This window comes from Diachasmimorpha longicaudata, chromosome 9 (genome assembly GCF_034640455.1).
Source record: "Diachasmimorpha longicaudata isolate KC_UGA_2023 chromosome 9, iyDiaLong2, whole genome shotgun sequence".
Taxonomy (NCBI): Eukaryota; Metazoa; Arthropoda; class Insecta; order Hymenoptera; family Braconidae; genus Diachasmimorpha; species Diachasmimorpha longicaudata.
In genome coordinates, this window is record NC_087233.1 from 5,762,139 (window position 1) to 5,783,581 (window position 21,443).

General features: G+C 42.9%; 2 protein-coding genes and 1 non-coding gene across 6 annotated transcripts; 1 reads left to right on the forward strand and 2 right to left on the reverse strand.

The window, feature by feature from the left end:
- The first annotated feature begins 107 nt into the window (after positions 1–107).
- LOC135166170 (protein will die slowly) lies at positions 108–3,365 on the forward strand. The gene is made up of 9 exons (XM_064128236.1): positions 108–234; positions 549–1,533; positions 1,617–1,713; positions 1,843–2,006; positions 2,079–2,168; positions 2,230–2,369; positions 2,455–2,686; positions 2,782–2,869; positions 2,936–3,365. The coding sequence occupies exons 2-9, from the start codon at positions 1,441–1,443 to the stop codon at positions 3,034–3,036; spliced, it is 1,005 nt and encodes a 334-aa protein (XP_063984306.1). The 5' UTR covers positions 108–234; positions 549–1,440; the 3' UTR covers positions 3,037–3,365.
- Positions 3,366–3,433: 68 nt separating this feature from the next.
- LOC135166099 (E3 ubiquitin-protein ligase UBR4) lies at positions 3,434–21,440 on the reverse strand. 4 transcript variants are annotated; one of them, XM_064128076.1, is made up of 11 exons: positions 21,288–21,440; positions 20,975–21,072; positions 19,372–20,762; positions 19,165–19,282; positions 18,759–18,913; positions 17,934–18,680; positions 12,644–17,619; positions 12,407–12,562; positions 12,252–12,281; positions 3,866–12,129; positions 3,434–3,781 (listed from the first exon to the last, which is right to left on the reverse strand). In XM_064128076.1, exons 1-11 carry the CDS (start codon positions 21,407–21,409, stop codon positions 3,717–3,719), a joined length of 16,122 nt encoding a protein of 5,373 aa, XP_063984146.1. In that variant the 5' UTR covers positions 21,410–21,440; the 3' UTR covers positions 3,434–3,716. The 4 variants fall into 4 exon arrangements, with proteins under 4 accessions (XP_063984146.1, XP_063984145.1, XP_063984147.1 ...); XM_064128075.1 differs by having other exon boundaries at positions 18,759–18,934; XM_064128077.1 differs by lacking the exon at positions 12,252–12,281 and having other exon boundaries at positions 18,759–18,934.
- On the reverse strand, positions 17,691–17,824 carry LOC135166302 (small nucleolar RNA U109). The gene has a single exon (XR_010299652.1). It is a non-coding gene; the product is annotated as a small nucleolar RNA U109 (small nucleolar RNA).
- Positions 21,441–21,443: the final 3 nt, after the last annotated feature.

The following is a 21,443-nucleotide window of genomic DNA, read 5'->3' on the forward strand; positions in this document are numbered from 1 at the left end:
TATTAGAAAACCTCCGTTGCAGTGAGCATTATCTGCATTGTATTTCTCCCAGAGCTTTTGGGCTTTTCAAGGAAACTTTACGTGTGTTGGTCGGCAGGTAGGTCCATGAACATTGCTGGTGGGCCTGGATTTCATCCTTTTGTATACCTGTCCCTGCTGCAGTAAATGGATCAACATTTATGGGAAATCTTCACTACAATTCTAAGAAGGCACCGTCATGTGGAATGTTGTCAGGTCCATTTTATTTCTCTCTCCCACCGCTGGCACATTCCCATCGAATCGTGATCCATTAATTAATTTTAACAAATTTACGTCAGTGGGCGGTTTCATGATTTACCAGTAGGTTGTTTTGATAACGGGGGTTGCGATAACGATGGTACTCCTAAATTCGTTGAATGTATCATTTCAATGTCGATGAATATTGAAACATAAATTATTGTTTGTTATGTCAATGGAGTGATCCTTAAACAGGAAAATGTTCATACTTTCCTGATTGTGTAGAGGACTATTTTAATTGACACTTGTTTCCATTTGAAATATTATTATAGGGCTTGGGGAACTCGATGAACTTTCACTTTAAACAAATGCTTTCAAGGATTATCTTCACTGGAAATTTATGGTAAGGATTCGAGTTGTGTGTTATTGATGGACGAACACAGAGAATCATCTTTGTCATGTGAGTTTTTTTAAATATCCCGCACGTAAAGAGAGCTGAGGAGCTCTTATGAACACATCACGAGCAAATACACACACACATTGAATTGATTGGTATGTGGATAGCCAACAGGTGATTACTTTCCGCAAAATTAATTAATTCTGTTATTTGTACTGGGTTTGGACGTGTTTGTAGGGGGCTTAAAATGTTTGGTAGTTTTTCGTTTACTTTAGAATAAATACTGGAGGTGGTGAACTCTGTGTGCCACATACTGAACCCTCATGCTGATAGGGTATATCAAAGAAGATTGACTGAAGATCCTCTTCGGCCCAGGATTTGCATGTGGCGCCCTCCCTCTTCTGGGATGAGGTCCTACGATGCTGCTGGTGGCAGCCAAACAATCCCCAGGTCGGTGCCTCGGGAGTAGCGTTGCCCAGAGTCATGAACTTGAACTAACCGCATTTTTTTAATACTTGTTGTGCCCATTGGCCATTGGAGTGGGTTTAGTGCATAGCGCGTTTTCTCCCGGACGCCATCCACATTACAAATGTCACTTCAATTCATCAAATTATCCAGTTGCCTCTGAACCAAGCGAATTTTCCGAAGACAAGTAAACAGCACGGCTTATTGGAATAACAAATTAAGAGGAAAATTGTTGCTGAATTGAGGGAAAATACAAGACACCCAGGTTGACTCCAACAATCGCCTCATAACCTAAAAACTTAAATTGACCCGCCTTGTGTTTTCTTCACTCATGTAAAACGCATTTGATTGATTTAAACGAAATGGTACCTCTCGGCTTATCACCAGGTCACCAGACCTCTGTTAATAACACATCGTCCACTCCTACAAGTGGTTCAAAAGCAAGTTCAACTCTGGTATCGCATTATTTTTGATACATATTTTTTGTCCATGAGAAGCACATGTTTGTAGACAATAATTTTGGGTTGACATATTGTAGAAACCGAATTACACTCTGAAATACACACTTGCCGGACACACGAAAGCTGTATCGTCTGTTAAGTTCAGCCCCAATGGTGAATGGTTGGCCAGCTCATGTAAGTGCCAGCTCATGTTTCTGGGGATGGCGATGTAACAGTGGCCATTTACGTTCTTTGTTGCATGTCTGTACAGCCACTTTGTATATTTACTGCGTGTTCATTACTATTTATTTGGTAATTGTGCAGCTGCTGATAAACTTATAAAAATATGGGGGTCTTACGATGGGAAGTTTGAGAAAACAATATCCGGACATAAGTTGGGTATATCGGACGTAGCGTGGTCCAGTGATAGCAGGCTGCTCGTTTCAGCATCCGATGACAAAACACTTAAAATTTGGGAACTCAGCTCTGTAAGTACCTGAAGATGTATTTGCACATGAACTCCATTTTTGCACGGGTTATAATTATGTTGTGTTTTGCAGGGAAAGTGTTTGAAGACCCTAAAAGGTCACAGTAATTACGTATTTTGCTGTAATTTTAATCCACAATCGAACCTCATCGTTTCTGGATCTGTAAGTTTTTACTCAAGGTTGACCATTATCATGCAGATTATCATTTCATGCACCTTTTCAGTTCGATGAAAGTGTCAGGATCTGGGATGTAAGAACAGGGAAGTGTTTGAAAACATTGCCAGCTCATTCAGATCCAGTGAGCGCTGTTCACTTCAACAGAGATGGCTCACTAATCGTGTCCAGCAGTTACGACGGTTTATGGTCTGTCTTACATTGATTTTTATTTCGTATAAATTGTTGGAAATTGATATCAATGAAACGTAGTGTTCTTGTTGTTAAATTCCAGTCGAATATGGGATACCGCATCTGGACAGTGTCTGAAGACGTTGATCGATGATGATAATCCTCCTGTATCTTTTGTGAAATTTTCACCGAATGGAAAATACATTCTGGCAGCGACATTAGACAATACACTTAAGCTCTGGGATTACAGCAAAGGAAAATGTCTGAAAACCTACACTGGTCATCGTAATGAAAAATACTGTATATTTGCGAATTTCTCTGTGACCGGAGGCAAAGTAAGTTATTCATTTGATCAACAAAATGTGCTTGAGCTTCTCTCTACTTCCCTGTGCATGCAGTTCATGAAGATGAATTCATTTTTTCCTTTCAGTGGATTGTTTCTGGCTCAGAGGACAATATGGTTTACATCTGGAATTTGCAAACAAAGGATATTGTACAGAAACTTCAGGGACACACAGGTAAATTCAGGAAACCCCCATTTAACTTTGATAAAACAAATAATCGAATACGATAATTTATTCCAGACGTTGTTCTCTGTACGACGTGTCATCCAACGGATAATATAATTGCATCGGCGGCATTAGAAAATGATAAAACGATAAAATTGTGGAAAAGTGACACGTAGACGTAAACCATAGAAATAAGAGCTGTCATTCATCATGTACAAATTGAAAACGCAATTTGCGAAAAGAACCGGCAATAGTTCAACACTCATTGTATGAATTAGGCAAAGTTGCGAGAATTTTATTTTCGTATAAAAATGATAAAAATTCATTTGCAATCTCTCTTCAGGATAATGCAAGACAATTATTTATAAATGAAGAATTGTATTCCCTTTGTTTTTGCAAATGCAAAATAAGCTTCCAAAGTTCGACTATTGTACTGCAAGAATCACAACCCATTATCATTATAAAAATATTGTTTGCCGTAAATAAAGATGTTTTCCATTTGTAATTGTCTCTCACTCTTTCTTTATGTGTCCTAAATAATGAGGGGGATATATTGAAGAGCTATCACTGATGTAGTAATAACATTTGCAAACATTTTATTAGATTCAATTTCATCGAAGCACATAACCTCATTGTTTCATTCCACATTTACTTTAAACTAACACTATGAATGCATAAATAATGAAGCGATACACCACGAGATGTCAATCATAATCGTAGTAAATAGCAATTAACATTAATCGAAAAGATCGTTAATATTTTTCTTCGTGTACAGAAATCGAAAAAAGCCAATGACAATTCAGATATAGTTTTTCTTGCATAGTAAAGTACGTAGTATTTTATTTCATTATTTTCATTAAACAAAGCTCTTCAGGAGATCAGTTATAAAGGAAGAGAGGTCGGGTATCTCTCCCAGCAAACCTGTAATCACATAAAATAAAAATAAATACCTCAATAGCACTAATTATGGAGATAATTAAATGCATGAAATGCCCAAATACTCACCGACTACATCACAATATTCATCGAAGGATGCACAAGGCAGCAGTTCATCTCGGTAAGTGACGATGACTTTTTCAGAAGCTTTGAGCATTGCTTCATCATTCTCCCTGATATAATCAGCCAAAACAATGGACCACTGTTGCTGTGACGCGGCCATTTTAGTTGAAAGACTCGGGTCTTTGAAGAAATATCCGTAAATGGCATCGATGAGTCCAAAGAAGATAAGAGAATTCTTATAAACAGAGTAATCCTTGGCGGTTGTCTCAGCAATTGTTTTAGTGGGCCCAGAGGGTGCGAGGTACCTCTGATGGGCCAGAACAATCAGCCTCCTCAAATGAATGAGTTTCTCTTGTTGCCATCGAGCTGGTGGATGGATCAGAAGCGAAAGAACTGCCTGATAATGAGGGCCTTCAGCATCGTAACAGTTGTCGAGCCAAGATGCTGAAGGTGAGGATCTCAAGTAGCTCGCCAATTGCTGCTCCTCCTTTCCCCCAGATCTGGTGGTATTCATGACATAAAGAGCCATGTGAGTGAGGTAAGGAATGATGTGCATGTTGGACTGAGGCCCACCACCGCCTGTATCATCATGGAAACTCTTCTCCTGTGCAAATCTCAACAGCAACAGCTTCAAGTCGTGAATGGTCGAGGAATAGGAAATATCTCTGTGGCCAGTTGATTCCTGGAGATAAGTATTGTGTCTGGCTAGGCAAGTGGCAAAGGCTGACTCTGGGACCTGTGGCCCCCAGAGTGGCAGCAAGCCATTGCACTTGGTATTGGCATTTTGGAGTGCAGCACTCTCCCACTCATCTCTAGCTCTCGCCAATCTCACAGCTGATACATGACAATCAACATGAACAACGTTGAAATGAGTTACTGTCGTGTAGCCCACTGTCTTGCGTTGTTTCGTCTCAAATTCCTCGACATTACAGCGTTTTGTGAACGTGTAAATACCCAGTACCAGATTTGGTTTGAATTTGTAGCCCTCACGACAGATAACACACACGAGACCGGTCTCATCTTCACCGAGATCCTCCATCTGTTGAAGAAGAGTACCACCACTCGCTGCTGTCACTTGGCCTTTGTCATTTGTGCGCATTCCAAGGGCACCAAGTTGACGTTCTCTCATTGCCATTGCCAGGCGTTTCTTCTCACTTCGTGTATGCTGTCTTGCTTCATCGATCAATTGGGCGACTTTGGTGTTGGTGCAAAGGGCCTCCAGAAGATTTTCAGCTAGTGATCCAACATGCTCGTCCGATGATACTTGCTCCAGTCGATGAATTATGCTAATTGTTACTGGTGATACTGCGAGCTGAGTTGATTCGTGGTGTGTTGCCAAGCCAGTGAGAAAACGGAGAATGTATTTGAGTGCTGGCTTTGAGATAAATTCTTTCAATTCATCACTGTCTGTACGCACCAGAGTGGGCTTCACACAGGGAGCGTAGACTGTGATGTATTCAAAGGCATCCTTTACTATTCCCATGTCAATTATATAGTCTTTCAGGGTATTTCCAATGGCATTTCTCTCAATCCCCTGGGTTAGAACACAGAAAAGCTCGAGCTTTTGTTCATCATCTGGAGTGTGTTCGTAATCGAATTCGTAAAAATTCAGTACCGGCTTGAAGAAATCACAAAGAACCGCCATTTTTTCTTCATTTCCGTAAGTCAAAGCTGCTAGGACTCTAGCCAGATGAATAAGAACATTATTGCTCTGTCTGACGGCCGAGGATTGAGTGCATGAGAGGAGAGCTTTTACGTGTTCAGGGCCTCCAAGTGTAGTCGAAAACTCCTCAAATGATTCCAGAGATTGGGACGTTGCATTTGCAAGGATCGTCTCCATGATATCCAGAAGTTGTTCTGTTACTTGAGCTTGAGCCTGACCGGTCGTTTCCGATGTCTCCGTAGCGAGGCATCTCTGGAGGACCTGAAGAAACACAGTAACAGCTCCCAATTCTGGTCTGCTCAATACTTGTTGATTTTTCTTCACCTTCACAGACAATCGGAAGAGCTTAAGGAGAACTTGCAGTAGTGGTCGAGCTCGTCCAACATCATGAATAGCAGACAAACGATCGAGCATCACTTGTAGCCCACCACAGTCAGCGAGGACATTAGCCATTTTATAGACTTCCTCATTATTTATTTCTTGCTCGCTATTTGCATTGAGTGTCTCCACAAATTCTTCAGTGGCATCACCGAGTAGTCCTCGCATTCTATATACAACTTTCATGGCATCGCACTCCCCACCCTCGTGAACCCAAATTTTCTTGTAGACATCTTTCACAGGCAGATCTAAACTGATGATCTTATTGTTCACCAAGAGCTCCATTCCATTATCATCCTCGAGGAGTGCGACAAGCTCACAGTCTTGACAAATTTTATTCTTTACATCTCTCATCAATGGCCCCAATCCAGGCTCCAGACTGCTGTAAGGATTGCCCAGCATTCTTCCCTGAAGGAAGTCCTCCTGCTGTGGATCTTTCTCGAGTGTCAGGAAAAATTCGCCAACGTCATTTTCTTCTGGATATATTATGGAACAAAGTCTTTCGAATACAAAAACTGGTGTCCGAACATCCTGAGGGCTGTACTTCTGAACAGTCTCCACACAAACAGCCATGAATGCTTTACTCTCTTCTTCAGTACCCGAGGTCATCTCCTCCAAAAGCTCCAGTAATTTTTCCTGGGTATCATCGATCAATCTCGTCCTCTGTACCACCAATCTCCTCAGAGAGAGATATCCATTGAGAACGGCACCAACTAGTCTTCCTTTGTACTGTTGCTTGATATTCTCCTGTTCCAAAAATGTTGCGAGTAATTCTGTCAGCATCTTCAGTGAATATCCCTGTGACAAATCACTGGTGAGTGTTGTCTCCTCCAGTCGATGAAGCTCCTGAATTTCACGAGTCAGTAAATCAGCTAATTTTATCATAACCCCACATCTAACAGCCAGAAATTGTTTCCAGGGTAGTTGACGAATTAAGCTCTGATAGAGAGATAAAAATTCAGCACTGCTTTCTCCAGCTGTCCTGAGCTCCTCCAGATAACCTGTCATAAGAACGAGAACCTTTTTCTTTCTCTCTGTACCTTGACAAAGGCTCTCAACCATGTTACAAGCAACTTGTCTAGCTAATCTCGAACTTGGATTGAAGAGAACTTCTTTCAGCCATGCGCCATCGACTAGTTTCAGTGGTTGAATTTCTCGTAGTCGAGTGCAACGATAGTGCCAGCGATGGCCATATTTCTCCATGAGATAAAGCACTCTGGCTTCATCCTTCTTGAGTGATTTATTAGATCCATGAGGAAGAGATGTTTTCTTTGCTGGCATTCGTTGTAACCACTCAGTGTAAGAGTGTTTGGACTCTCCATTTAACCACTTAGCAACATCTATACTGACACCTTCTGGTGGTGGTTGAATTGTCGCCAAAGACTCAATGGTCTTGTCCTTGTTTTTCTTGGAGATCGGTTGATCCGGTTTTATCAGACTCTGGAGAATCTTCAATGAGGGTAAAATGAGGCTCTCCATGACAACTGGACTCTTAGACTCCTTGCAGGCCATCAGGAAGAGTTGCATGACACATCGAAGCTTCTGTTCCCAGCATGAATCATCCTTTTGCACCAGAGCTGCCAATAATGACATCTCGTGACGAACAGCCATTGCAAGATCTGATGTTGATACTCGGCCTTTTAGGGTCATCGTGATACGATTCATCAGCAAGGTACAAAGCTCTTTGGTCGACTGGATATTGTCTTTTGTAACTAAACAGAGCAACTGACGCACCTCGTCCTGTACTTGAACAGTTCCCCTTCGTAAATTATTCTCAATCAGCTCCTGGATGAGGCCCTGTTTGCAAAGTACTTCGCGTGCTGCTGAATTTGTCGCCAGTGCATGAAGAAGAGTGAGACAATGCTCAGTGGCAGCTGTTGCACAGCCGTAACATCTTCCTGTTATGGGAGGTATCATTATCTTCTCCTCCTCGTCGTCGTCCTCCAAATCCTTGTCTTTCTCCTCCTCCTCGTCTTCAGTCTCCTTGAAGGTGATGTGTCGTTTTTGCTGAATACATCCCCGTTGATTTCTGTCATAAGCCACGAGCTCCCTTCTCCAAGCAATTACTCGCTGGATAATCTTGCTGAGTTCCTCGAACGATGTCTTGCAGTCTCCACAGTACCTCTGAGCCAACAGCTGAATTGTTCGATTCACTTGCGTATTACCACCCGAATTACTCACCTGTCCCCCATCCTCGACATTTCTACCATCTGATCTGTGCTCAGCGATCTTCATCAGGAGCATTTCTAAAGTTGGTTTATTTGAGGTCAACGTTTTGTAGATACGATCAGCCTTCTCCAGCCAATTATTTATCGTGACAACTGTCTTCTTTCTATCCTCATCATTTTCAATGGGATCGACAGCACAACAGGGACGCGCTGTTAGGGTATAATCAAACTTGGCATATTTGCAGAAGCCACAGGCGTGACATAGGAAGGGATCTTTTTCATCGTAGTTGATGGCACGACACTTGTGACATTGATAGACATTCTCTCCGCAGTTAGTGCAAACCCCGGGATTAGCTGGAACGTTCGCTGAGCATCTGGGACACTGTAGGGTCTCAGAGGATGCCTGAATGTTCTCATAGAAATCTGCGTACTCAATCATCAAATTACAGGCAACAATGGGTAGTGGAAATTCCATTTTGACTTCAGTTTGGCCCTGGGCGAGAGTAATTTTCTTTGCCTTGTGCCACATGGCTGGCTTATTCTTCAACTCAACAACAGCTTGCACTGTCCTGTTGTTATAAAATATGTTGATGGTCCTCACCATTTTAGTTCTCTTCAGGTCACCAATTCTCAGCATTATTCTGCTGATTGTGTGACTGGAGACTAACTTGACAATTTGCGTTGTTGTTTTGAATTTTGAATCAACTTTGATCGATGATAATTTGATTGTTGCCATGGGGACCTCTGGATTATTACATACCAGACAGGGCTCACTCTCGAGGTAGTATCCATCAAGCTCAACATACTGGGCCAGTACCGTGTAGAGATTAGCACTGGGATGACGTGCGAGCAATTGATTTTGTGCATGAAGGACAGACACTGCTTGCTCCATGTACGTGTGCATCTTCTTACCAGTGTCAGGTGTTTTCAGTGAAAAATACCCGAGGAGATCAACGAACTGGGCTGCTTTTCTCCCATATACTGGCAAGAGTGGCCACATTTTCCAGAGAAGATCTAATAGAGCTTCCTGGCGTGATGGTCCACTGTTCTTGAAAATAGCCAAGATCAGGGAGTGCGCCTGCCACCTGACATTGGTGTTATTAGTCTCAAGCAAGAATATCCTGATGAACTTAGTCAGCAATGATGACGACACCTGTCTTTGAATCTGCTCCACAAGAATTACACACTGTGTCTCTTCAAATTTAGCCTCAATGTCAGAGTCCTCTGATTTAGCACGATCCCTTCTCTCCTTCGATGTCACACCCTTAGAATCACTCTTGGCCTTTGTCTCCCTCGACTTTGCTGTCGAGCAAATGGCACACTGGAGAAGCTGAAGGACAGTGGGACTGACACCTTCATCCAGAAGCGTTGAAATCCTGAATAAATACGAGAGTACTGTCTTCTGCTTGAGACAAAATCTCTGCCAATTGCCAGTTCGGCTCGTTGCTATTTCCACACAGCATTTCAGGTGCTCAATGAGCTCTACCAGAGAATCATAAGGCAGGACAATGGACTGCTGTTGTGAGTCCAAAGGAAGCCCACCACCAATCTGATTGGTACTGTTATTGCAGCATTGTTTAACAGATTGAATGTGAGATACAAGTGCATGGAGATCCCTAAGCTGTCTGTACTTCTCCTTATTACCACATATCAATTGAAGCAATTTCCTCACCTGACGTCTTATGAATGGAGTCTGATACAACATCATGTATTCGCAGAGGTAAAAGTGCCAAGCTTGCTGATCAAAGAGCGGCTGAATCGATATATTATTATCGGCACTGTATTTGTAAATTTGATATGGAAGTCTGAGAGCCATTTCCGTTAATAACTGAGGATATGGTTCAAACACATCAGTGGCATGACCCTTGACATACTGTCGAAGGAAAAATGGTGACATATCTGGTGGAGATGTTGTCAAATGATCTTTTAGTAATTGTCCACCAATTACAGCGCCGGCATCTTCTGTAGACGTTGTCTTCCAGTATTTCAACAGTTCAGTCAGCAATTTCAGGCAGTGATTGATGACACCAGCTTTGCTCAAAGTACTCGCTGTCATCTGTGACACAAACGTTGAATTGTCGTTCTGTCCCTTTGTATTGTATTTGGATCGTGACATCAACACACTCAGGAGTCTCATTATAACCAAATGGACTTCACGTTTATCAGTGCGCTTGTTGATGTCGCTTGTATCAGTCGTATCCATTTCCAGTTGTTTAGTCAGAATATTCAATAACTTATCGACACAATTGCGATCTCTTTCGTCCGAACCATCAAGATCAGAAGTCAACATGAGGATAACTTGCATATAGGGAATCGAAAGAACTCCAGAAACATTGTGCGACATTTCTGGAATGAACTGCATGAATTTTTCCAGAAGACACAGTCGTACGGAATGTAGTTCAGTTGACGCCTCTGAAGGTGGTGGAATTTCAGTTTCAGGCTCTTGTTCCATAGCTTCGGACTCACCAATGACCTCTTCAGGTTCTTCAGCATCATCCTGCTTGCTCTGCTCACTCTGATTGACATCAGCAGTGCCTGCGGAGCCTGGCTCAGCTGATCGTCTGCTCGTTTGCAGCTGTTCATTGTTAGAATCTCCGTACGACGATGAACACGATCCTGACACATTTTGTTCACTTCCTCCACTCTCACTGCCACCACTCTCCCTCTGTTGCTCAGGTGCTGGTGATGTTCTCAGTGTACTGCTAGCATCAGTCGCGGCTGTTGAACCATTGTCAGTGGCTTCATCGTCTGAGCCACCGGCTGACGGTGTTGTGTCTGAATAATTGCCTTCGTTTCCTCCCACTGATCCAGATGCTGAAGGTCGAGCTGGATCCTGAACAGGAAGATTTGACTGCAGTGCTCCGAGTCCCTGAGCTGCAGCTAGAGTCTGCAAGCTCTGGAGGGCAGGTCCAGTGAGATTCTCCAAGCCTGGAATCCCTTGGAAGTTCGCCAAGCCCTGCTGAAGGACTTGAAAATCCGGTCCACCTCCCTCTTGATCCTGAAGGCTGAGTGCAATTGCCAGGCGCATCATGGCTTCGTCGTCAGCCTCAGGGAGGTCGAGAAGGTGTGGAAAACCTGCAGGACCCAGGAGCGCCTCGAGTGGATGGGGTAGTCTTTCTGCCTGATCTCCCTCGGCTCCAAGTAACGCCATTGGTTCAACTGTATCGACATCATACTGACGAGCGTCCTCCAACTGTTCTCCACGAAGGGAAGAGTCCTCCAGTGGTTTTTCTTCGATTCCAGCTGCACTAACAGTACCGGAAACACCTGGGGTACTGCAGTGTGGGGGACTGGGTACGAAAACCCTTCGTTTTTTATATCTAGGTCTCAAAACTCTGATGATGGCCTGTTTGGCACTGAAACTGACAGCTGTGTCTGATGATAAAAGAAGCTGAAGGTAGAGTCTTGCTGCTAGCCCACAGTTCCATTCGATATCGCACATTGTAAACGAGTGAATAATTTCCACGAGAGCGTAAGTAATGGCTTCTGTATGAGTCAAGCCCGGAACAATGACTGGTGCGAGGGCTAGATTTTTGGGATAAGCCATGTGGAGGGTCCAGAACACGTCCATTAGTTGAAGAACCATGTGCTGATTGTTATTGGAATCATGCTCGTCCTTCTCACTTCGTTTGCACTGAATTTGAGATATTCTGTCACTCTCGAAGACTGGTACATCAGCTTCCTTAATGGCGATTGGTGAATTTTGTTCAGTAAATTTCGCGAGATTGTGGGGACGAGAAATGGCAATACTTCGGACGATAAGGGCCAAGCGATAAAAATTCTCAGCGTCCATCCACGTGACGGTAAGATTTCGCATAGATTTTAGGGATTCCAATACATGACTGAGGAGAACCTGATCCTTGTGTAAGTGATAGGCTACTCGAGACTGGTGGAGGGCTGCGAGAAGTGCCATTGTGTGCATCTGGACAGTTGGGGGAGTTGGAAGTGTCAGCAGATGCGAAGCCACCTCGATAGCTGTGTTTCTCAGGGTGAATTTACTCTCATCTCCTGCAGTCAGTGTGAATGACGATTCCAGCACATCTACGATGCTCGATATCATTCTGGGAAAATAATTCAGTAAAATGATCTCTTTTGTTTCCCACTGTTTGTAGTTTTAATTATCATCAGAAGAAAAAAAAATGCGACACATTAGCAATTTTCAACCTCTTCGTGAATCACTTACCGCTCGATTTTCACTGATTCCTTTGAGGGTCTGATGCATTTCAATAGAAATTGAGGAATTAAAATCTTTCAAGCATTGTAAATAAAAGAATAACATAGCGCACTAGCGGAAGAGCGATGCAAAGCTCGTGAATATGAGAATAACGGAATACTCACTTATCAACTGATGTCAGAGTTATTGGTGAAACAACCGCGGTTTCTTTATCATTAGCAATCGATGAACCGGGAACGGCTGGTGCTGAGGTTGTCTGTCCTGCTGGTATTTCCTCCGGTTCTTCAGGCCACCCAAAAGCATCTTTAGTTTTTCCATAACTGAAACAATGAGAATTTAACTAATAAATGGAACATCCGAAATAATCGAGGATGTCTTGTTCTAACATAAGGAAAACTTACATTTTTATTGAATCAACCATGATGACATCAGGATCCTGAGACAAACCGAACGTAATCGTCAATTTCTTATCTGCCTGAAGGCTCTCCTCCCGGGTGAGAGGAATATCGAACCAACGACTTCTGGTCAACGATGTACGTATACTCCTTCCAAAAACTTCGACATAAAGTGGAGCTCGTTGAACATCCTGACTTCCCAATTGTACTCTGACACCGCACATCACCAGAGTCGGATCATTATTGGCCACTTCGACATTAAATCCAATAGTTTTCGTCGACACCACGTACATACCAGTGGTATTCAATCGGTGTTTAATCTGTGCGACATTATAGATCTGCAGTAGATCATTTCCCCCGAATTCCACCTCATTCATCATTTGGCAATGCTCGAAGAAATCAATGGGGAATGTCACGGAGCCCGACGGTTTTCCAGCTTTCGCAATTTTCTTTTTTTTGGCTTGTTTAATTCCTGTCATCGTTGCAACTGGTTGGACATTGGAGGACATCCAGTAGCCAGTCTGCTCCATACCAGCCATGTAGATCCTGAGGCTTCCGTCTTCACAGAGCAGAATCAATGTTGTTCTGTGCTCGGCATTTGAACTCGGATGCCTGATTGCGACCATATCCATAATTTTAGCTTTCGGCACAACTTTGATTTCTTGTATCAAGACGACATCTGGTTTGATCATCAATATTACTGGATTATTGCTCGTCTGGAGAACAGAGCAGACTAGTCCAGGATGATTTGCCACCTCACTCCACTGGCACAATGGCTGGGGCTGATTGTTATTTGATTTGTTACCATTTGATTTATTGCTGGCAATATTAATCATGAAGACCGTCACGATGTCTTCATTCATGTTCTTAAGAGGTGCGATAAACGATTTGCCACATGTATAACTGAAGAAGAGGAGTTGAAGAGCATGTGAATAATAAATCGACACACCTCCCCCTCCAACTTGAGTAAAATCTTTGATGTCTGGATGATAAATGTCGAGAGTATTGGTGACATAGAACGGTCCATGTTTAGCTGAACTAGCGTCATCCATAGCCTGGCTGTAGATGTATCCAGCTGATGACATCAACAGAAGATAGAACACATCGTCCTCGGTGTGAACGAATGTACAATCTCGAATTTTTCCAATGGGTACGAGGAAATTATATTGGGGAGAAAGTGCGTTCTTTCCTAGATCATAAATCTTGACGAAATCAGCGGTAACCAGGGCTAGCTGTGTCTGTGAGCCTGGTAGCCACATGGCTTTGATGATGAAATTGCCGGACTCCCTCTGAGGATGGAGAACCAGATGATCAGATACTGTTCCACAGCTGTTAAACGTCAAAACGTGACAATCCTTCAATCCACAAACAGCTAAGAAGTCCTCATTCCACGGATTTCCAGTGATAGAAAGTACTGTAAAGGGAATTGGAGCTGAAGCAAGCCTGGTAAGGGTTAGTTTGCGTTTTGATGAGTCTGCCTGCTTCAACAATGCACTAAGCTGTAGAACTGTGATCTTTCCTTTCTCATGAGAGACGGCTAGGTGTTGTCTTTTTCCATAAGGCGATGACAGACAGCACATGGCAACTCTTCGTATCATATGAGCTGAGAGGAGCTGGCGAATCGTTTGTCCTTGATCACCGGAATAATTCATCCTGACATTCTCGAAGGCACCCTCCTGAGAGCCCAGAGTTGAGAGCATCAACTGATCAGTGTGAATGAATTTCTTTTCGAGGGTATGCAATTGTCTGAGGGCTTTCTGCCCTCGAGTGTGACATCCAACTGGTGAATTCTTTTGGCAAGATGCGTCTACAGCTGGTATCAACATTCTGGTGAGGTCAACGAGGGATGTGACAAGTCCACTGGACCACAATTGTGTCATCACCCAGTCTTTGGAGCCCTCCAGCTGTTTAGCAAGCGCAGCTTGCTTCTCCTTATCCCGCCCACGCCTATCGAATTTCTCACCAAAACCTGTGGGGCTTGAAGGACGCCGACGTAATCTGTTCGTGGCGTTATTATTCAAATTATAGTTTTCACTGCCACTAGCTCCTCCGTTACCAATGAACGTCGAAGCGTTTGATGAATGTCCCTGGCCCTGATGTTCTAAACTCTGTGGACTGCGTTTAGTTAATGCCTGGCAAGATCCATCGTCCTTAAAGCCACAATCGCAGAAGAAATTTCCATACTTCGCGTATGTGACATCGTGACCCCTGTGACAGACTCTAGCACACACTGTACAAACACCAGCTCCATCAACCATCGAGCAAGTGTGGCAGTGATACCAATGTTGATTTGTAAATTCCTTTTGTGTAATCGTGAAGGTGCAGAGTTTATTGCACAGACTATCTTCATCAGAGTCTTCAGCAGCACTGTCATCGTCCTCATGCACCAGCTCATCAACCCAATCACTGTCATTAAGGTCTCCGCTTATCAGAGGTGCGGCACCCTCCCATGGTGGACTCGTTGCTCGATCTGATGAAAAATTGGGCAACTGTCTCTGAGGGCACACAGCTCCAACAATATCAGATATGTAATTCAGGACGCAACAGCCTGCTTCGATGTATGGTGATGGCTTCTCCAAGATTTGTGTGTCAGTGTCCTTATTCATAAGCTGTTGTTTGCACAGTTCAACCCAATCTGTTGCTACTCTAAACAACAGTACATGTCCCTTGTCAGATCCAGCATCAGCGAGGTTAGACATAACCTGCATTAACTCTGGAAATCCTACAGCTTCAATTGCCGGGGAGAGAATGTGATAACCGAGGGGAATAAGTGCTCGAAGAATTGTCACTGAGACATTCTCACCGAGTGTACTGTTAGCCTTGACAATATAATTAGTTAATGCCTGGAGAAGCTGGTGGTTCTCGCGCATCAGTTGTTGGTTCTCCTCATTCGAAGTACATGATACTTGATTCGGTTTGTCAGACTCCAATAACATCGTCGTAGTGGTCTTCGTAGTTGTTGCACTAGTTGCTGGTGTACTCGCAGCCGGTGGGGGCGAAGGCCACTGTTGATCATTACCAGTGACAACAGTGTTTGAATCACTCGTGGTAATCTCAGTATTACTTGCAACAGCACTCGCCTGTGCATTTGTAGAATTTCCAGGACATCCCAGGATCACGTGTCTCAACCAACACTGGAGTTTCTCGTTGTCAACAGTAGCCAAATTTGATACAGAGTTGCAGAGACGATCCAATGAGCCGTCGGTATTTTTTTCAGCTGTCTTGAAGAGCTTACTGAAGAAATGGAGAACATGGGTACTGAATTGTTGAGATGCTTGGGGTGATGCAATCGATAGGAGAACTGAGACGAGAGTTCTGTTAGTACTGGGAGCAAAGAACTGGTCCAGAGCTTTACAACCAACCGAATGTTCCAGTAACTGTTCCCAGTACTTGATGCACTGCTTGAAGATGTTCCCATCGACTGAAACGTTTATGGTAGAATCCTCAGTGTTGGTTGTGTAGTCGAGGATGACGTTGTACGTGTAATTAAGTACATAAAGATGTTCTCTCAGTGCTCTGGCTTCACTATCAACCGTTAGCGAAAGTTTTGCCAGTGTTTTCGAGGCTGTTTCTTGAAGATAATCCGTCCTGGCATCCATCGTCAGGGGAATCAGTATATCAATTGCCTGAGATCTGATTTCCGAATCAGCTGCAGTGGTTGGATTTATGTACTCGTAGAGGAAAGCCACGAGGGAATGAAGAAGATTCTTCAGCGATGGATTAATGGAGAATGTCGTTCCATGTTGAGATAGTGTGCTGATGTGATGATTGACCGTAGTCAGAATGTAGCTCTCAGCTGGAATAATGTCATTGGCATACGTGTTCCAAGGGACATGGGCAACACTGATGGCTTTCCATTTGTCGAGAACTGATCTGATTGTGTTGGGCAAAAGTGTGACAATTGATGCCTCCATTGCCCATGATGCACCTGCCACACAAGTAATGCCATCAAGCACGAGATAATCTCTCATACTGTACTTGCCAGCATTAGATTCAGAGGATTCTAGCATCTGATAGAGAACACTGGATCGACAACAAGCGAGAATAGCTTCAGTTAGGGATAAAACGTGGGGCAAAATATCGATGATCATTTTGTTGGTGTTGGGAGTCGCGGCCTGAGCCCCATTGTTTGATGATTCTGATTTATTGTTGGTGGACTCGGTGTCTTGTTCCATGGGACTTTTTGAAATACTCTCGTCCATAAGCACTTGGAGTTTTCCAATAACTGATGCTAGAATTGTCAAGGAACTTACTTTTGGTAATGTTGACTTTGGCATGATGCTGTCTGACGGATTGAGCTCTGGTTTGAGAGTCTTGATGCAATTTTTCGCAAGAGTTACGTCGTATTTTATTGAATTTACGGTTGATGACACGGTTTTCAGGAGATTCTCCGCGTACTGTGTGTACATTCCCTGTTTAACGAGACAGTCTTTCATCCATCCATTGAATGTTTTGTAGGCAGCTCGGGGCCCCCAGACTAGGGAGTACAGAAGCATTGGACCAGCTGGAATTTCCTCACCAAGTGCTAACTTATCCATGTATGGGGTTGATGGAGGAAGCATGAGTATCAGCCTCCAACAGATGGAGAAACAATATTGAGTTGCACATAGTCCTGTAATTGACATTTTATTTTCTTTTCTCTCCTTTCCCTCCTTGCACTCCACCTTCTTCGATATGTGGGTTTGATTGACAACATTGAGAATGTCAATGAGAGCATCGACTAACAAGGGATACTTCATTTTATCCGGTGTACCGAGGACAAAGTTCAGGGCGAGGCCATCGAGCTTTGGTGTATCTTGATTGTTGAAATCAGCATTTGTTAAATTGTAAAAACGTGGTTTCATTGTGAATTCATCTTGTGGGCCAACTTTTGGATAGTTGTCCTCAATTTCTTTCCAAGGAGTGTAAATTCTCGCTGCTTGTTTGTTACCTTCTTTAGCGTCGGACACGAGATTTGTGGCTGAGAGAAGATTCCATTGAACCTGAATCGAATTTTTTTATAATATTTAAATCTACGGAAGAATGTCCACTCTTGAGTCATTAAACAATAAATAAATGTTCGAGAATTAAACTACCACTCAGTTTACACTATCACACAGGTGGCCCTGTTACCTCGACTCCACTGGTTACATATTTTTCTGTTGCATTTGATTTTTATCGGGATAAAAGAGGAAAAAAAGAAAAAAAAAGAAAAAATAAATAAATATAACTATTATTCGACCTGATGAATCGATCCGAATTGAGGAATCAAATGCGAAAAATCTACTAATTATTAGCAAATCGAAATATTGAATACCTGTTCAAGAAGCGATGGTGGTGCGTCATAAAGATGCTTCATCATGTACTCAAGCAACAACAAAAGCCTGGAAAGATGAAGAATCTGGGAATCTTTCATTGGTGTCTTGACAGCTTCACTACAACGAACAGCCCCACTCCCCGTGACCAGTAGAACCGATTTTTTCTGCATCAAATTCAAAGAATGAAATAGGAAGAGAACGAGCTGAGCATGTTCCACATTGAGATCCTCATTCTCCGGTTCACATGTCACTGGTGGATTGCAAACATTCTCCACCATCGTCGTAACTAGCCTTTGCCAGATGCTGATGCAAGCAGCCTCCTTCTCCAGCTGGGGTTTCAACAACAAAATTTGCGCCAAAACACTGAGCGTCCTTGGATAAACTTGGAGTGGCCAGGAGGTAGAGCTAGTGCCCTCAATCGTCCAGGGACTCACTCCAAGATGCTGAAGAAGTGTATTCTGAAGAGATTCACTCAGAGTATTCCTAGCCAATAAATTGTGGGTGTATTGACTCAGTGCTTGAGAAAATTCCGAGTACATGGCACCAAGTGCTGCGCCATAAAATACAGAGATAGTGCCAGTTTCAGTTCTGGCTGTCTCATGATCCAGATCTCGTATTATCGCAGCTAGAATCACCATTTGTTGTTCCACAAGACCATTGATCACGTATTCACGAACATAAGAACTTCGACTACCAATCAAATGTTGATTCATAAATTGGAAGATCTGAGTCGCCAGGGAGATGTACTAGAGTCACAAAAATATGGGAATGAAGAATATTTATTTATTTATTGAATAGTCAATTGTTGTTGATACTGCACTTACCCCGTGTGGCTCTCTGTTATCAGGAACAATGGTGGTAGTTGGCCTCTCAGCAGCCCCCTCATTATTACTATCTTTAGTTGTATTCGTTGGTGATCCTTCAGAGGGTGACAATGTTTCCTCGAACCACAGGCCCAAGATAGGCTCACTGTCCTCCTCTACCGACATAACAGTTTGTTCTACATCGTGAACATACCCCATAGAGTTAGTTAGATGGATAGAATGAAAGCGCTAATGTGAAGATACATTTTTTCCTTTCACCAAAAAAAATATATAAAGTACAAATAAAAAGACATCGTTACCAGTGTCACTTGAGAATTTCATGCAATTTTATAACACTGGATAAATTGAGTAAATGATTGCTGACTAATTACGATGAGGATGAATGATTTACTGAGACAATTGCTACCTTCGTCTGTTGAACTCTCTGAGAAACTCAACAGATCTTCGTAGTAAGTTGTGGAATCTGATTGACTCAATGTGTCACCTTCTTGGGGATGTTTTTGAACTCTTTTCAGAGTACAAGCCTATAAATGACAACAATACAATTCATTAACTATTGATAAAACAAAGTAAAGAATAATTTGTATTACTGCTATCAAGAAAATGTTCCTACCTTTCTATAACTAATTGTCGCTAAATAAAACAACAAATGATTGAGTGGTGCCTCTTGAAGGAAGGTCATGGCACGTTGAAGAGCAGTGCTTGTAGCTAAAATATCGAGAGGTGCCGATTCCGTTGGTTGTGGTGTATCATTGTGCATCTCAACAGAGACATCCTCAAGCAAAGCACTCATTAGTGTCAGAGCATGAGATGCAAGAGCAACTGAAAGGACTCCAAATCCCTGCTGAACCTTCATGAGATTAATCCTGGACGTGCCATCCCTGGCTTTACTGGGTGACTTTCCTTTCTCCTCCTTGGTCTTATCGGTCGTGCTGCTGAAGCTACTGACAGTCAGTTGAGCCTGCAATCCAGCAACCAATAGCCAGACCCCAATGAGCAGATGATTCTGCAGGATATGCCCACCAGCTCTTGTACTGTGTTTTATTATATTCGATACTAATCCAAATATCTCGAGACTCTTCTCCACAACGGCTATCGCCAATGAGTCATAATCCTCTTCAGTATTCTTGCTCAATTGGTTGTGATTCGAGCTCTGATGGCTCGTTGATGTGTTGCTAGCATTTGTGCTGCACTTTGGAGATACTGCGTTGGAGACACCGACGATACTTGATGCAGTTGCATTGGCTATTGAACTGTAGAGACAGGACATTGTCAGTAGTGACAATTTTTCGAGTTTAGCTGGGGTCAGTGGCTCCAGCACTGGTAGAGAGACAACACTGTGAACGATATTGATGTCATTGACAACCGCGTGCAAACTGTGTCTGATAATGTGTGCTTCTGCGTGATTGCCAGGTAGACTGAAGCCCTTTTTGTTCATGTATGCCTGATATTTTCTCATGTATCTGGACAAATGAGGGAGATTGGAACACATGTCGAGAAGAGTATCACCAGCTCCAATCCCCTGAAGAGTGCTGATATTATTAGCAATGAAGATCATTTTAATTTCATTATTTTCTGCGTCACTTCCATCGCTTTCCCCTAAACTCTTATTTATCTCTGTTATAATATCATTGCTCATCGCAACCGAGGGCGTGAAATTTTGCAGTGGCATTGTCAATTGCTCGAGTATCGAAGTTGATAAATCATTTCTTGACCTCTTCGGCTCTTTAATTGGTTGTGGTGTTGTATCCTTGTCGTTATTGGTAGATGCATTGGTTGTTGCTGTTACACATGCTGGTACATTGGCATTTTTCATAATTGCAATTAATGCCACTTCATCGGTCTTTGTCAGGAGGCTCTGGCCAGTGCAGAGTGCACGGATTGGTAGCAGAAGTTGTTTCATCGTAAGAATCGATGATGTGCCATCGGCTGGTTGTTTTCTCACGAGATACGTCAGGAGAATTTTGCACGCCTGACATACTGTGGGTATCTGACTCTTCGACACTTGAAATTCAAACGAAAGGGGGGATTAGAACGTTATAATAGGGAACGCGATGGGAGGGAGAGAGAGAGAGAAAGATAGATAGAATGTTCTGGACTCGACGGAGTTGAAAAGTTAATAACCGCCGAATTGTGGAACAATTTTCGAGGAATATCATGGGGATGGGGAGAACGAAAAATAGCCTGAATATGTGCCAGGTCATTGAGAAACTCACATGTATTTGCACATCCACTGATGTAATCAGCAACGAGGGCTGTAAAGGACGTGTAAAATGCATCGTACTGCTCCTCATGGGACAGAAGTTCCTCCTCACTGTCAAGTTTAACGATAAAAATGTTAATTTTTTTCTCCTGCAGGTCGACGATGTCACTCGATCATCGTAAAATTCTAATAATATGATATTTTCGAAATACAATGGAGTAGAGGAATCCATTTGTGTGCTGTCATTCGGCAACTGCCATTCGTAGTTTTCGCAGTCTTTCAACATTAATCTGCGGGTTTGACTACAATATTACAATTGAACCTACCTTTTGATGATGGCCTTGATGAGCTCGATAATCTCATTTTTGTTGAATGAGCCGTAAGATGCGGCTAAAATTGGTTTTATTATTGACGACCAGTCAACGTTTCCTCCACTTTTTGCTGCCATTTTGGAAAATAACACGAACTATGGGTGATTTTCA

Excerpts from the sequence above, each read along its gene's own strand:
- LOC135166170 (XM_064128236.1), top strand. The coding sequence starts at position 1,441 with ATGGTACCTCTCGGCTTATCACCAGGTCACCAGACCTCTGTTAATAAC. Across the intron at positions 1,534-1,616 it reads CAAAAGCAAGTTCAACTCTG|AAACCGAATTACACTCTGAA; the intron begins GTATCGCATTAT and ends GACATATTGTAG. Across the intron at positions 2,870-2,935 it reads GAAACTTCAGGGACACACAG|ACGTTGTTCTCTGTACGACG; the intron begins GTAAATTCAGGA and ends AATTTATTCCAG.
- LOC135166099 (XM_064128075.1), bottom strand. The coding sequence starts at position 21,409 with ATGGCAGCAAAAAGTGGAGGAAACGTTGACTGGTCGTCAATAATAAAA. Across the intron at positions 21,073-21,287 it reads ATCAAGGCCATCATCAAAAG|TGAGGAGGAACTTCTGTCCC; the intron begins GTAGGTTCAATT and ends TAAACTTGACAG. Across the intron at positions 20,763-20,974 it reads CAGTGGATGTGCAAATACAT|TGTCGAAGAGTCAGATACCC; the intron begins GTGAGTTTCTCA and ends TTGAATTTCAAG.